This window comes from Ranitomeya variabilis, chromosome 7 (genome assembly GCF_051348905.1).
Source record: "Ranitomeya variabilis isolate aRanVar5 chromosome 7, aRanVar5.hap1, whole genome shotgun sequence".
Taxonomy (NCBI): domain Eukaryota; kingdom Metazoa; phylum Chordata; class Amphibia; order Anura; family Dendrobatidae; genus Ranitomeya; species Ranitomeya variabilis.
In genome coordinates this window covers 102583109-102599521 of record NC_135238.1, presented here as the reverse complement: position 1 = coordinate 102599521, position 16413 = coordinate 102583109, and the positions used below count along the sequence as shown (strand labels likewise).

The 16413-nt window shown below is 42.7% G+C and overlaps 1 protein-coding gene across 1 annotated transcript in view; it reads right to left on the bottom strand.

The window, feature by feature from the left end:
* Window positions 1-16413, bottom strand: part of PGAP1 (post-GPI attachment to proteins inositol deacylase 1) — a 1745445-nt gene that overhangs the window by 553563 nt on the left and 1175469 nt on the right. Inside the window, exon 19 of the mRNA XM_077275621.1 lies at window positions 10103-10141. Coding sequence (XP_077131736.1) covers window positions 10103-10141 — 39 coding nt within the window. The remainder of the gene's footprint in view (window positions 1-10102; window positions 10142-16413) is intronic.

Here is a 16413-nt window from a genome sequence, read left to right as displayed (position 1 = left end):
GTGTTGGAAAATGATGAGAGGTGGAGGATGGCCTCATAAAAACCCAGGCCCAATTGAAAGGAGCGTTCCTCCTACATTTGTAATGCCCATACACTAAGTGCCTATGGGCTGACAAACATTTCCCCAAGGGGGATACATTGATTAAAAACATACTATGGCCATCCAAGACACCCTTGCCCAAAAATTGGACTGTCTGTAGCAGCACGGAACACAAGAACCCTGGTGATCTAGTGGTGGAAAATGATGAGAGGTGAGGAAGGCCTCATTAAAAAGTAGGCCCGATGTAAAGGAGCAGGTCTCCTAGACTTGTAATGCTCATACACTAAGTGCATGGGCTGACAAACACTTCCCCATGTGGGGAGCAATTTAAAAAAAATGTTTACGGGCATCATAAATACCTTGCAAAACTGTAAAGTGGTTTATTACACAGTTGCTGCTGGGAAGGTGCAGGTTTTTAGTAAAAATAAGGCAGACAATTCGTTGGATGAAGTGATCAGGTAAAGGGGCATAGTGATGACAGAAATGTGAACGTATATGATTAATAACAGCGGTGGCTATGGGAAGTATGAGATCCAGGACACAGCCTACAATGATTAGTCGTTTGGCCACCACAAACTACCAGAATGTGTTTCATGGATGTCAGAAGATCGGTGTAACAGATGCGCGTGTTAGACTCGGCCTAAAAAATGCCTGTCAAAAATATGTTGCCAAAGACGCACAAGTGTTGGAAATTGACAGTTAAAGGACAAAGTGCAACATGTTCGTGAGATGCTGAATTAGAGAAAGCAGATCAGTGTTGGAGGAAAACCAAACAAACTGATGGATGCTTGTGAAAAACTAAGTTTAAAGCGGAGTGCACCGTCCGGAACTATAAACACACCCGTGGCACAAGCTTCTTCATCTTCACCTATACATATTACCAATAATATCCAAATATCACAGTCAAAAATTATTTGTTCTATCTAGTGTAACTAGTGTAATTAAAGGAATACCACTAAACACAGATAACCAAGACCCCAGGAAACACCAGATTTCCTCTTTACAAGATGTGTGAAAACAATTTTCGGTGACTACCTCTTGAAGCTCATCAAGAGAATGCCAAGAGTGTGCAAATCAGTCATCAAAGCAAAAGGTAGCTACTTTGAAGAACCTAGAATATAAAACATTTTCAGTTGCTTCACACTTTTTTGTTAAGTATATAATTCCACATGTGTTAATTCATAGTTTTGATGCCTTCAGTGTGAATGTACAATTTTCATAGTCATGAAAATACAGAAACATCTTTAAGTGAGAAGGTGTGTCCAAACTTTTGGTCTATACAGTATTTTGAAAGAGAGGGCAGAGTCGAGGATCACCCCGAGGCCACGAACATGCAGGACTATTGATACCGGTGCGCCGTCCCGGCATTACACAGGCACGTGTCCTACAACATTACCCGTGCCCTCCACAATACTGTTATTGGGAAATTCCACCTAACCACAGACACGTGGACAAGTGCTTGTGGTCTGGGATGGTACATCTCACTAACAGCACATTGGGTTAACATAGTGGAAGCCGGGACCCAGTCCTACCTTGGGATGGTGCACGTCCTCCCAACCCCGAGTATTGTGGGCCCTACGTCAATCTGGGTTGCCACCAAAGTCTACAGCTCCTGCACCTCCTCCTCCTTCGTGTCCTCTTCAGCCTCCATCTCCGAAAGCAACACATCAGTCACAAGCTGGAAGCACTGCAGCACTGCCTCAGGCAAGCGGCTGTGCTGAAGCTAATATGATTAGGTGACAAAGCGAACAATGATGAACAGTTGTGGACAGCTCTGAAAGAGCAGGCAGATCTTTGGCTGACACGACTGAACCTACAGCCAGACATGGTCGTGTGTGACAATGGCTGGAACCTGGCGGCTGCTCTTTGTCGAGGCGAGCTCACACACGTGCCATGATTGGCCCATGTACTTAACCTCATTGTTCAACGCTTTCAGAAAAGTGACACGGAGGTGCCAGATCTGCTAGGAAAAGTACGAGGCTCTGCGTACCCATTTTATTAAGTCAGTTAGAGCTTCATCCGCGCTTGCCGTGCTTCTGCAGCGCTTGCAACTTCTGGCTCACCGACTGGTGTGTGATGTCCTCCCCATGCATTGGAACTCTACACTGCATATTTTGGAAAGGATTTGTGAGCAGAAGAGGGCAGTTGTTGACTACCAGCATCAACAAGGCCGTCGGTATTCAGCTCTGACTTCACACATAAGATCTCAGGAGTGGACATGGATGTCAGACATATGTACCATCCTATAAAACTTAGAGGAATTCACCAAGATGGTGAGCAGCAATGACGACATAATTAACATCTCCATCCTGCTTCTCTATGTTCCAATATTAATATTATAGTTATTTATATAACAACATCATATTTACAGTTTCAAACACAACAGTCCTAAGTAACAACGATAACAATAATACAATAATTAAACAAATAAAACAACCCTGCTCGTGACAGCTTACAATCTGCACTAAGTAAAAATTATAATAATAATTAAAGCCCCAAAAAAGATCCTGCTCGTGACAACTTACAATCCTTACAATCTACAATGTGGTGGGGGAGATAAAAACTACAGGGGAATGTATTTACAGTGATGTATTTACAATGATATTACTGAGGTTTGTCATAAGTTGTGGAGGCCTGAGGACAAGGAGGAGAGCATGGTCAGTTGTTCTCTTGGTGAGGACACAGAAGTATCGACTGTTAGCAGTCTTGCACGCATGGCTGAGTTTATGTTATGCTGCCTTTCCCTTCACCCCAGCGTTCTCAAAATTTTGGGTGACAGGCAATACTGATTGTTGTTGACACATCTAGACCCACGCTAGGAGAACCTTATATATCTTATTCCAGAGGCAGAGAGGTGTAGTACAATGTTGGAGGAACATAGGGCCCTTCTTATTGAATTATTTAAAATATTCCCATTTGAAAACGCCGGCAGAAGAGGTCACAGTTCGTATGCCAAGTAAAGAGAACAGATGAGAGAGACACAACTCCAATCCAGCAGAGGAAGTGGAACACTGGCAAAGTTAGGGGAGAATTTTCTCAGACCCTCCCATTGCCCTGGCAGTGAGGCATGGTGGACTCACAAGGAGTGCAAAATTTGGAAAAATGCAGAGGGAGTACCTTGCTGACCGTACCAACATCCTCTGTGCCCTTTAATTTTTGCTTAGCAAAGCTAAACACGGAGCCTGAACTACCTCTCTCTGCTGTGCACGTGCGCTGTACTCACGTTCATGGAGCGCACTGTGCCTCGCTCTCTGGCAGTCACTGGGCACATGGCTCCTCGCTTTATGACAGTACCGCTTTTATTGGCGGGAAAAATGCCTTCATAATACAGAGACAGAGTACAACACCGCTCAAGTGTTCACACTCTGCTCCTCAGACTTTCTATGTGCTCAGCGACTGCCTCTAGGCAGAAGATGATGATGGTGATAGTAGTAGTTGGAGTATTTAAGACAGTCATGAAGCAGCCATAAGAACTTGAAAGATTAGTATTTTTCAAGAAATATCACACTGTTCCATATGTGGCCTGTAATTTTAATTTTTTTAATGCAAAATAGTTCTGCATATAATTAGAGTAACATACAGCAAGAAAAGTTGGAAACAGGCCTACAAAGCTCAAAGTTGGAGCACACAGATATATGAGGCCTGTCACGGAAATACCACACTGCCAAATATGTGGCCTGTATTTTCTTTCAGGCAAAATACTGCTGTATATAATTAGAGTATCAGACAATAAAAACAGTTGAAAAACAGCCTAAAATGCCTAAACTTGGAGCACGCAGATATATGAGGCCTGTCACGGAAATACCACACTGCCAAATATGTGGACTGTATTTTTATTTTAATGCAAAAGAGTGCTGTATATTAGTTGAGTAACAGACAGGAAAAAAGTTGGAAAGCGGCTTACAATGCCCAGACTTGGAGCACACAGATATATGATGCCTGTCACGGAAATACCAAACTGCCAAATATGTGGTCTGTATTTTCTTTAAGGCAAAATACTGCTATATATAATTAGAGTAACAGACCTCAAAAACAGTTGAAAATGGCCTTAAATGCCCAAACTTGGAGCTCACAGATATAGGAGGCCTTTTTTGGTGAATTTAACCCCCCCCCCAAAAAAAAAAAAAAATTGGCACAAGGCTAGCACACACAACTATGCTACGTATGCCTGACAAACTATGATTTTTAAACAGGCCTCAGTCTGACAGAACAGACTGTATATTTTTTTTTTGGGGGGTGAATTTTTTTGAAAAAAAAATGCAACTAGGTATATAGTAAAGAAGCTGCAGCAGCAGCAGACCGTTATGGAGCTTTGGGAGGGATGCAGTGGGAGCAATGTACACACATACAGTGCCTGCAGCCCTTGCACTGATGTGGATATGCCGTGCCCTGCCTACCTAGCGCTGCAATATCGGGACCCACGAATTAGCCCTAAAAAGGACAGTTGGTGTCTCTGGAGTTGTGGATTTAAAAGTTGCAGACCTACACTAACTATAAAAACCATGATTCTGACCCTATCTCGGCAGTAGCTCTCCCTACTCTCGCTGAATCCAGAGCTGAATGCGGCGAGCAGGCCGGCGCCAGGTCTCTTATACTCGCGATGATGCTGTGCAGCCAAGTTAGTCAATGCACGACCACAACAAAGATGGCTGCGGCATTTCATGGCCTAGCAGACAATCCCTGCAGCATGATTGGGTCTCTAAAGTCCACCAAAAATGCGGACCTCACTTCATGCTGAGTAATCCTGGAAATGCTTGATGTTTGCCGATTAGCCCGAGCATAGTGATACTTGGGTGAGTAACGAGTAGTGATAATGATAAAGCATTGTTTTTTGCCTTTTTTTACGGTGTTGACTGAAGGGGTTAACTATTGGGACAGTTTTATAGGTCGGGTCCTTACAGACGCGACAATACTAAATATGTGTACTTTTATTGTTTGTTTTTTTTACTTAAAGAAACATATTTATTGGAACAATATTTATTTCATTTTTTCTTTACAAAAAACATTTTTAAACATGATTTTTTTTTAAGGCTGGTTTCACACTTGCGTTTTGATCTGCAGCGTTTAAAAAAAACCGCATGTGGTGAAAAAACGCATGTAAACGCGGCAAAACACTGCCTTTTTTAGACGCATGCGTTTTTGCATGCAGAAAAAAAAACACAGCGTTTTGCGGCGTTTACATGCATTTTTTCCTGCGATTGCGTTTTTTAAACGCTTGCTGAGAAGTGTGTGACAGCTGCCAATCATCAAAATCAACTAGAAAACCCACTAAAAACAGAAATAGCTAGGGTTAGGATCCCTAGTAACCCTAGGGATCCTAACCCTAACCCTAGGGATCCTAACCCTAGGGATCCTAACCCTAACCCTAGGGATCCTAACCCTAACCCTAGGGATCCTAACCCTAAGGGTTAGGATCGTAACCCTAACCCTAAGGGTTAGGATCCCCAGGGTTAGGGTTAGGGTTAGGATCCCTAGGGTTACTAGGGATCCTAACCTTAGGGTTAGGATCCCTAGTAACCCTAGGGTTAGGGTTTTCTTGCTTTTTCTTGTTTTTTCTTGTGTTTTTCTATAAAAATGCATGCGTTTTTAACGCAAGCAAACGCATGTGCTTAAAAACGCATGCGTTTACATAGACAGCAATGCATTTTTTTGCCGCGAATAAACGCATGCGTTTTATTGCAGCAAAAAACACAGCTAAAAATTACTACAGGTTGCATTCCTGCAAATGAACGCACGCGTCAAAAAACTCATGCATTGGCGAAAACTCGTCAAAACGCACGCTAAAAACACATGCATTTTTTATGTTAAATATAGAAAAAAAGCATGCGTTTTTTAGCGCTAAAACGCTGCAGATCAAAACGCAAGTGTGAAACCGGCCTAACATTTTTACTTAGTCCCGTGGTGGGACATCACTATACATTGTCAGATCGATGATCTGACACTGTGCACAGCACTGTGTCAGATCAGTGATCTTTCAGGCATTGCTGGAGGCTTGCCGGCGCCTGTTCTCAGCAAGCACCGGCCAGCTACCTCCCTGCAGGACCGGGAAGAACTCCACGGCCACCTAGGATCCAGGACTGCAGGGAGGAGGTAAGATCACATGGCGTTGTTCTGAGGGTCTCAGGGAAGCACGAAGGGAGCCCCCTCCCTGCGTGATGCTTCCCTATGCTGCCGGAACACTGCTATCTTGTTTGATCGCAGTGTTTCGGGGGTTAATGCACCAGGAGCTGTCCGTGCCCGCTCCTGGCACATAGTGCCGGATGTCAGCTGTGATAATTAGCTGACACCTGGCCGCGCTCCCCCCGTGATCGCAGCTGATCGCGTTGGACATACTTTTCTGTCCATGGGAATTAGGGCACGAGTCACATGGACGGAATAGTACGTCTGATGGCAGAAAGGGAGTAAAGGTGCCAGCCACCTCTGCAATGGATCTTGTCTTCAGCCTCTTGATAATCTTGGCTTTGGTCGCAGGGTGGATTCTTGGCACATTGTCAGAGCTCAAGTTGCAATTCAAGTGAAGGTCTGGGTTGCTGGGTTTCTTTATATACACACACTAATTAAACGATCATTTACTGAGCACAGGTGAGGATGTAAACTAGGATTGGGTGCATTATATGACCAGGCGACTAAACTTTTGTCTTGCCAAAATCTGACCATTCTGTGTCCATTAAATGATCAATATTTCTGCATTGATGACAATTTATTTTCTTAACCTAAACCACATTTCAGAGGGTTTCAGCTTTCAAAAGAATAATTTATACAACCAATGGATGAATTTAATGTCAGGATATAAGCTTTTATTTACATAACATGGATAAGCGACATAACTTCTGTCAGGGAGTGTATAGTGGCATTGTAGAAGGATTGAGGAAGCAAGTGTCTTGTAAGTGCTCCAGAAAGGGTTTGCAAGAGAATCGGGCCTATTTGATCTATATATTTTTTGTATAGTTCTATGGGCATGCCATCAGGCCTGTTAGCCTTCCCATTAGAGAGAGACATAATTGCTTCCCATATTTCTTCCAAGGTGATACTCCTATCCAAGAACACCTGGTCTTAAAGGGAACCTGTAACCCCCAAAATCGATGGTGAGGTAAGCTCACCATCATCAGGGGCTTATCTACAGCATTCTGGTGCATCGAGTGGCTGGTGTATAACAGGAAAACTCTTTCTTGAGTGGATGTTGCTGCCTCCACAAATCAATCCAGCCCATTTCCGTTATGAAAGTATGTAAGGCAGTGGTCTCCGGATCACCAGGCCTAGACTTTGCAGCGCACAGTCTATCCAAATGTACATCAAGAACCATATTAAAATCTCCCATACATAACATCTTGGCATCAGGTTACTGTGATACGAAAATTACTGCCTGCTGGAGCGCATCCACTTTAGCTGGTGGTGGGTTGTAAATCTTAAGTAGCACATAAGGCACCAAATCTATATGTGTATATAAAAATAATTCTACCCTCCATGTCTCTGACCGCTTGAACCGACCATGTCAGTGACTTATGCACAATGTTGACTACACCTCTAGAATAGGAAGCACTGTATTGTGTGGCATGTTTTTGCCATTGTATCCAAGGTTTATTCATTCTGGATATAGTGTCTAGTGTTAAGTGGGTCTCCTGAAGGCATATTATCTGTGCCTGCGATTTACATATCTGGGAAAAAAACATATTCCGTTTCCTGCCATTTCCCAACCCTCTAATGTTCCATGAAAGAAGGTTAAGTGATGCCATATAGTCTCCATATAAAATTTTGATATAGGATACTATTTCCTTCAAGAGTGCTTAAATATATCGTTTGCAGACTGCACTTGGACGATGGAGTATAAGTGCAATGCTCATATTCAACTGAAATTACAATTATATCAAGAACCATTGACTAATAATAGCCATACAAATACAACTGGGGATGACTATAAACTTCCCAAAACTTAAGTATAGGCATAGATAGAAATTCTTATATTCTTGTCTATCCAAACCACTAACAACAACAACAAATTATATATATATATATATATATATATATATATATATATATATATATATATATATATATATATATATATATATATATATATATATATATATATATATATATATATATATATATATATATATATATATATATACATACACACACGTATTCAAAAAAAGAGGCAGCAATCCATTTCTTCAGTGAAAATGTGGAAGGTTTAATCAACCCACTGTTCTGGGCGACGTTTCGGCTTGAGAAAGGCTCAGATGGAGTGCTGCCTCTTTTGAATACATATGAATTTGGTGCAATCGTTGGACTGGTTGCCTGGGGCCATGCACACGAAGATAAGTAAAAGTGTTGTGCTGTTCCATTTTTATATATATATATATATATATATATATATATATATATATATATATATATATATATATATATATATATATATATATATATATATATATATACATACACACACATACACTCACCGGCCACTTTATTAGGTACACCTGTCCAACTTCTTGTTAACACTTAATTTCTAATCAGCCAATCACATGGCGGCAACTCAGTGCATTTAGGCATGTAGACATGGTCAAGACAATCTCCTGCAGTTCAAACCGAGCATCAGTATGGGGAAGAAAGGTGATTTGAGTGCCTTTGAACGTGGCATGGTTGTTGGTCAGAATTTGGCGTAAACAACATGAAAGCATGGATCCATCCTGCCTTGTATGGAGCATCTTTGGGATGTGCAGCCGACAAATCTGCGGCAACTGTGTGATGCCATCATGTCAATATGGACCAAAATCTCTGAGGAATGCTTCCAGCACCTTGTTGAATCTATGCCACGAAGAATTGAGGCAGTTCTGAAGGCAAAAGGGGGTCCAACCCGTTACTAGCATGGTGTACCTAATAAAGTGGCCTGTGAGTGTGTATATATATATATATATATATATATATATATATATATATATATAATTATATAATAGTTCTTCACAAGGGCTACTACAAAACTATTGGTCTGACAATCCGGGTTTTGATGAACCCAAAGAGTAACCAAGTCTTCAGGCCAGGGACTAAGGTGCAGGCACCCGCAGAGATGTGTACCTCGCCACCATCCCATTTTGGATCTTTGATAATCTCCATCAGCCTTTTCCGAAAGCACTAACATGGGGGTATATACACTACTGCCTTTCCTCCTAGCTAACCAACTCAGGGGAAGTAAAACATCTTTTCGTTAACCAATATAAGGTTGCCTGGTTAGGAAACCACTCAGAAGTTTTGTTCCCCCCCCCAAAAAAAAAAAAAAAAAACAAAACCCTAGCTAGGCTTGTGCTTTATGACATCAGTTAAATCAAACTACCAAGTTGTTTGAGGTGTAGAAACATTCACGTTATAAATGAGCTTTTTAGACCATGTGTGTAAACCTGTTTTGATATCATTTTTTTGCACAGACTAAGACTTTTATACATAAGCATACAAGAAGCATGAATTATGCAGTTTAAAGTGGATGCATTGCTACAAACTATTCATTCGTAATTTAATTAAAACACAAACATTTAATCAATAATACAAAGATACATAATAGTTGTATAATTAGTTAGTATGAATTTACAAAAATGTGATTAATACATAACTGTTTTTTACACTAGTATTGATTTTTATTAATTCCCAAGATTGATATAAAACTTTTTTACACTAGTGTTGTTCTTTATTAATTCCCAAACATATAATAAAAAATACTAAATGAGCTCAGCTTCAGATGGCTTTTTCAGATGGTCCATATAATAGAGACAATACAAATAACTTCCTAAGGTGCAGTTAATTTACCTTAAAATTATAAGGTGGTCCACGTTGCCATGGAAACATTGAGATTTCCAGGTATTGCAGTCACAGAATTGATGCTAACATGTTGCCACATTAGAGGCATCTGAAGCTTATATGATTGGATACTTGGATACTTTCACTATGCAATAATATATTTTATTCACACACAACATATATGTCATACAATACAAACACACAAATGCCCGCAAACGATGGAAACATTATGTAATTATTAATGCAATAAAGGACACTTTTAATTTACACTTACCTGTCCAAGCATTTGTACAAATGATGTATAAACTGTTACCTGAGACAAAAATAAATTATGTTAGATATTAGAAAATCTAGCAATTTTCAAACTTTAAATGTTTATGCACTTAAATCAAATAGCTATGCCACACAAATTAGTTAACCCATTTAAGACCTTAGATGTATCTATTCCATTTCAGAGTAATTACCTCAAAGTGACACACTAGTCAGAATTATGATACAGAAAAGATAAATATCTTTGTACCATGTTAGCCAGTACATCAAAAAATATTTAGAAAAGTATTAACCACTGAGGACTCTCAAATCTAGTAAGAATTGTAAATTCGGACTGGTCATGAAGGTACAAACAGCCTTGGGTGGTAAAGACTGTAATAAGCCGGATTACTCACCGGTAATGGTCTTTTAGTGAGTCCACGACAGCACCCCACTGGAGAGAGGGATCCGCCCCGCAGGAACAGGAAACCTACAGAGAAATAAAAGGGGGCGGTCCGCCTCTCCTCCTCGGTTTTGATTTCAGAGTACCCGGAGGACCGCTACCGCCAGTATTAGGCAAATATCATTTATTTCATTTTTCAAACTTATTTGCTTATGATTAAAATAATTTTTACTTAATAGTATGTACTATATTAATGTAGGGAGGGATGTAAGAGGGTGCTGTCGTGGACTCACTAAAAGAGCATTACCGGTGAGTAATCCGGCTTTTTAATCCTCGCCACGACAGCACCCCACTGGAGATCTTTCAGAGACCATCACCTAGGGGGGGGGGACCACCGTGCTGAGGACAGTCCTGCCAAAGTCTAGGTCAGAAGTTGACGATAGGTCAAGCCTATAGTGGTTATAGAATGTAGAAGGATTTGACCAAGTGGCCGCCTTACATATAGTTTCAATTGGGACCTCTCCCCTTTCTGCCCAGGAGGATGCCATCGCTCTGGTAGAGTGCGCTGTTATGCCTTATGGAGGGTTTTCTTTTCTCGCGGAATAAGCCAGTCTGATAGACTCTCTGATTCACCGGGATAAAGTGCTTTTTGTTACTCCATGACCCTTTTTGTGACCCTGGAAAGAAATAAACAGAGGCCTACACTGTCGCCAGCTGCTGGTCCTTTCAATGTACTTTAACACTACTTTTTTAACATCTAGAGTGTGGTACTTCTGTTCTTCAGGAGTGGAGGGATTACTGAAGAAAGTGGGCAAGATTATTTCTTGTGACCTATGGAATTTCTTTGCTACTTTGGTAACGTAGGAAGGGTCAGGTTTAAGAATTAACTTATCCTGAAAAGTTAACAAAAAAGGTGGATCTATAGAGAGTGCTTGGATGTCACTGATTCTCCTAGCTGAAGTCAGTGCTACCAAGAGGACCGTTTTTAGTGATAGGCTTTTGATGGGTATTGAATCTATTGGCTCAAATGAAGAGTCTGTTAGGGCTTGTAAAACTAAATTTAGATCCCAGGGTGGAATTCTAGGTATGTTAACAGGATTTATTCTTTCGCAGGCTGTGATAAATCGGGATACCCATCTATCTCCCACAATGTTATGGCCATAGAGGGCTACTAGTGCTGAAACATGAACCTTTAAGGTGTTTACAGTTAAACCTAGTTCTCTACCTTTTTAAAGAAATTCCAGGATAAATGTATGGAATTGTAGGAATTTCTTCCATATTCTCATTTAAGTTCTTGTGGTGGAAGGTTTTTTTTACTTTGGAGAAGTGTGTCAATCAATCCCTCCGAGAACCCCCTTAATTTTAGCATCTGCCTCTCAAATTCCAGGCCGTCAGATGGAGATTGTCCACCTGAGGGTGGAAAAACGGTCCCTGGAAGAGAAGATTGGGTGTCCAGGGAAGGACCCAAGGGTCTGAGACCGACATGGTTTGCAGCCACGAGAACCATGGTCTCTTGGGCCAGAATGGAGCTATCAGTATAACTCTCGCTCCTTCTCTGATTTTGCGTATGACCTGTGGTAGTAATATGATCGAAGGAAAGGCGTATGCCAGACTGAACTGCCAAGGGGCTTGGAGAGCGTCCAGAATGTCCGGATGATCCGCTGGAGATAAGGAGGCAAATCTTCAGACTTTTTTGTTTCTTCTCGTGGCAAAGAGATCTTTTTGAGGACGACCCCATAGGGACACTATGTCCTGAAAAATATGATGGTTTAGGCACCACTCCCCCTGTCTCAAGGTGTGTCGACTTAAGAAGTCTGCCTGCTGGTTGCTTTCCCCTCTTATGTGAAGCACAGTAAGGGATGTCAGGTGACTTTCCGCTAGATTCAAGATTTGTCCAGCAGAAGACATCAGAGTCTGTGATCGAGTGCCTCCTTGCCTGTTTAGATACGCCACTGTGGTGGTGTTGTCGGACAGGATTCTGACGTCTTTTCCTCGAAGCTGTGGGAGAAAATGGTATAAGGCGTATTTTACTGCATCTAGTTCTTTAAGGTTAGATGAGTTGTAGCGTTCTTCCATGTCCCATGACCCTTGGCAAAAATTATTTCCCATATGAGCGCCCCATCCATGAGGACTGGCATCAGTGTTTATGGTATGAGATGGCGTTATTACCCATGGAACACCACTCATTAAATGGTCTGAATCCAGCCACCACGTTAAGGAAGTTAAAACCTCCTGTGACAAGGTTATTTTTGCATTTAGGCAACCAAATAACCGTCTTTCTTCCTGTAAAATCTGGTGTTGCAGCATTTGGGTATGATACTGAGCTCATTTTACTGCAGGTATGCAAGAAATAAGGGATCCCAGCAACGACATAGCTTGCCTTAGGGATATACGTGGACTATTTATTGCAGATAGGACTTTGTGTCTGATAAGTAGTATCTTTACCTGAGGCAGAAGACTCTTTTGGGTTATGGAATCTAGATGGAAACCCAAGAATGCTTGACGGGAAAGTGGAGTAAGTCTGGATTTGTTGGTATTGATTATCCACCCTAGATCCTGTAGAGAGGAAATTGGGTGAGCCAAGCGGTCAGCACATTGAGTAACATAATTTCCTATGACTAAAAAGTCATCCAGGTAGGGCACAACTAATGTTTCTTTTTGGTGAAGATAGGCCATCACCTCTAGCATTATCTTGGTGAAGATCCTTGGCGCTGTAGAAAGGCCGAAGGGCATGACTGCGTACTGGAAATGACAAATCTTGCCTTTGATTGTCACTGCTACCCTGAAGAATTTTTGGTATCTGTCATGGATAGGGAGATGATAATAAGCATTTTTTAAATCAATGCCCCCCATCATACAGTTTGGAAAAAGGAGTTTTATAGTGGATCTAATGATTCCATCTTAAATGTATGGTTTTCAATAAAGGAATTGAGTTTTTTAAGGTTTATGATTGTCCTGAATGAACCGTCGGGTTTGGAAAACAGGAATAAGGGAGAGTAGAATCCCCTACCTTCCTGTCCTTCAGGAACCAGGACCAAAACCCGTTTTGATAACAGGGTTTGAATTTCAAGCTCCAGAGCCTGTTGTTGTGCAGGCGAGCTGAGGGATGTTATAATATATGATTCGTGGGGAACTCGAGATAATTGTAATTTAATTCCATCTCGGACGATATTTAAAACCCACAAACTAGTTGTTATCTTTTTCCACTGGGCGGCAAAATATTTCAATCTGCCGCCTACTGGTATATCCTCAGTATTTGTTCTCTTTTGGGGGGTTGGGTCTTCTAAACATGGTACCTCTTTGTTTTTCCTCTTTAGCAGTCCATGTTGCTGACCTATCCGTTTGCCTCCTTTTGCCAAACGGTCTCCTCTTAAAGGCTCTCCTGTAAAAGGGAATAGAGGAGTCAGGAAAAGCTTTTTTCCTGTCCTTTGCCTTTTTGAGTATTTCGTCTAAGGTCTTACCAAAGATGTAATTCACCATCACATGGGATTGCGCATATTTTAGTTTTTGATTGCGCGTGCCCTTTCCAGCTTTTCATCCATAGCGCTCGTCTTGCATTATTCACGAGGCCTACAGATCTTGCTGCCAAACGGAGAGCGTCAGCGGATGTGTCCGCCATAAAGGCCGCCGCTCCTCGTATTAAGGGGTTGGCCGCCCACAGTTTTTCTCTTGAAACCTTATTTTCAATTTGCTGGTCCAACTGGTCAATCCAAATGAGCATTGACCGGGCAGCGCAAGTGCTGGCTACAGTAGGTTTGAATATTCCTGTAGTCGCTTCCCAAGAACGCTTAAGGGATGATTCAGCCTTACGATCCAAAGGATCGACAAGTAGTCCCGCATCCTCTACAGGTAGAGTGGACTGTTTAGAGGTGAAGGCTACAGCTGCGTCAACCTTAGGGACCTTGGTCCATGTAAGAAGTTCCTCGTCACTTAACGGATATTTACGTTTTGACGCGGAGGACAAAAAAACTTCTTTGATCCTGCTTCTCCCACTCTCTTTTAATTAATGCTTTCACTGCTGGTAAAACTGGAAAACATCTCCTCTTTCTCCCTGCTAAACCCACAAACATTATGTCCTGCGTGGTTTGCGCACCCTTTGTTTCCTCACACCCCATGGTATTTCTAATCAATTTCACCAAATTGTACACACTGTCTAAGGGAAAACATGAGCGTCCCTCGATCTCTGATGAAGACGATGATGATGATGATGCTAGGGAGGCTTCTGAAAGCACGGATTGGTCACTTTCGGAGTCTGACACAGGTGTTGGTATTTTGGAGCTAATTTTATGCAGTTTTTCCTGGGCCATAGTTTTTAGTTCCTCCCTAATAATGGCACGTAAGTCCGTAATGGACACTGCTGCTCCCTGTGTCATCTCTTTGAAACAGTCTTTACAAAGTTTTTTGGGGTATGAGTCTGGAAGGGGCTGGTTACACAAGGCACATTCCTTATGTTTTTTTTTTTGTCGTCTTTTAGCCTAGTCATAACATAGCGAGAGAAGGAGAAAAGAGAGAGAGGAGGGAGACAACGTCAGCTTAATAGGCAGAGTTAAAAACTCACCCAGTGAAGCAATTCGTACCGGATCAGAAGGCCGACATCCTGTCCTGGATCCGTCGCTTTTACGAGCGGTCTCAGAGGATCCTCTGGTGTGATCTTTGGCAGATGGTACTGGATCTCCAACAGTGGGGTCCATGGCACCTGGGGATGACATCTCTGCATCGCCGGATGATAGTTGTCTGGCGGTTTAAATAGTGCACCTTTCCTTTTTTTTTTAGTGCAGCACTGCGCATGCGCGAAACCGCGCTTCCCCCTGCCGCTGATGCCGGCCAGGATGCCCCGGAAGTTCACTATGTATTTCCGGGCAATCTAAGATATGGCGGTCGGCGCATGCACGGTCCGGGATTCTGACGCCGGACCGCAACGGGAGCGCTGTCTCACTCACCCGACCTGCTGCCGCCGCGTGATGCAGATGATGCCGGGCGGCCCTCCTCGGACCCGGCCGTCTGCATGGTTACCCAGACGAGGAGGGAGCCATCTAGCGGAACTCCCCCGATGCTGCTTCTAGGCTGCAGCCCCTGCTGTTCCCACGGATACCGCACAGGCGGCATGCTTAGCCCAGGTATGCCTGTAGAAGTCCTGTCGTTCCTGCAGGAACAGGAAACCTAAACTGAGGAGGAGAGGCGGACCGCCCCCTTTTAATTCTCTGTAGGTTTCCTGTTCCTGCGGGGCGGATCCCTCTCTCCAGTGGGGTGCTGTCGTGGCGAGGAGTAAAAATTAACAATTTCCATGCATCAACTTAAGATGTTAGTGTTAACCCCTTTCTGACATCTGACGTCCTATCCCGTCGAGGTGGGGTGGGCCCGTATGACCACCGACGGGATAGTATGTCATACGTCATATGCGATCGGCCACGCTCATGGGGGGAGTGCGGCCGATCACGGCCGGGTGTCAGCTGACTATCGCAGCTGACATCCGGCACTATGTGCCAGGAGCGGTCACGGACCGCCCCCGGCACATTAACCCCTGGCACACTGCGATCAAACATGATCGCAGTGTACCGGCGGTACAGGGAAGCATCGCACAGGGAGGGGGCTCCCTGCGTACTTCCCTGAGACGATCGGTACAAGGTGATGTACTCACCTTGTACCGAGCGTCTCCTCCCTGCAGTCCCCGGATCCAAAATGGCCACAGGGCTGCATCCGGGTCCTGCAGGGAGTACTTCCGGGTCCACAACAGACAATGGTAAGCCTGCACGGCTGTATGTCAGATCGCTGATCGGGCAGAGTGCTGTGCAAACTGTCAGATCAGCAATCTGTGATGTCCCCCCTGGGACAAAGTAAAAAAAAAAAATTCCACGTGTAAAAAAAAATAAAAAAAAATCCTAAATAAAGAAAAAAAAAATATTATTCCCATAAATACATTTCTTTATCTAAAA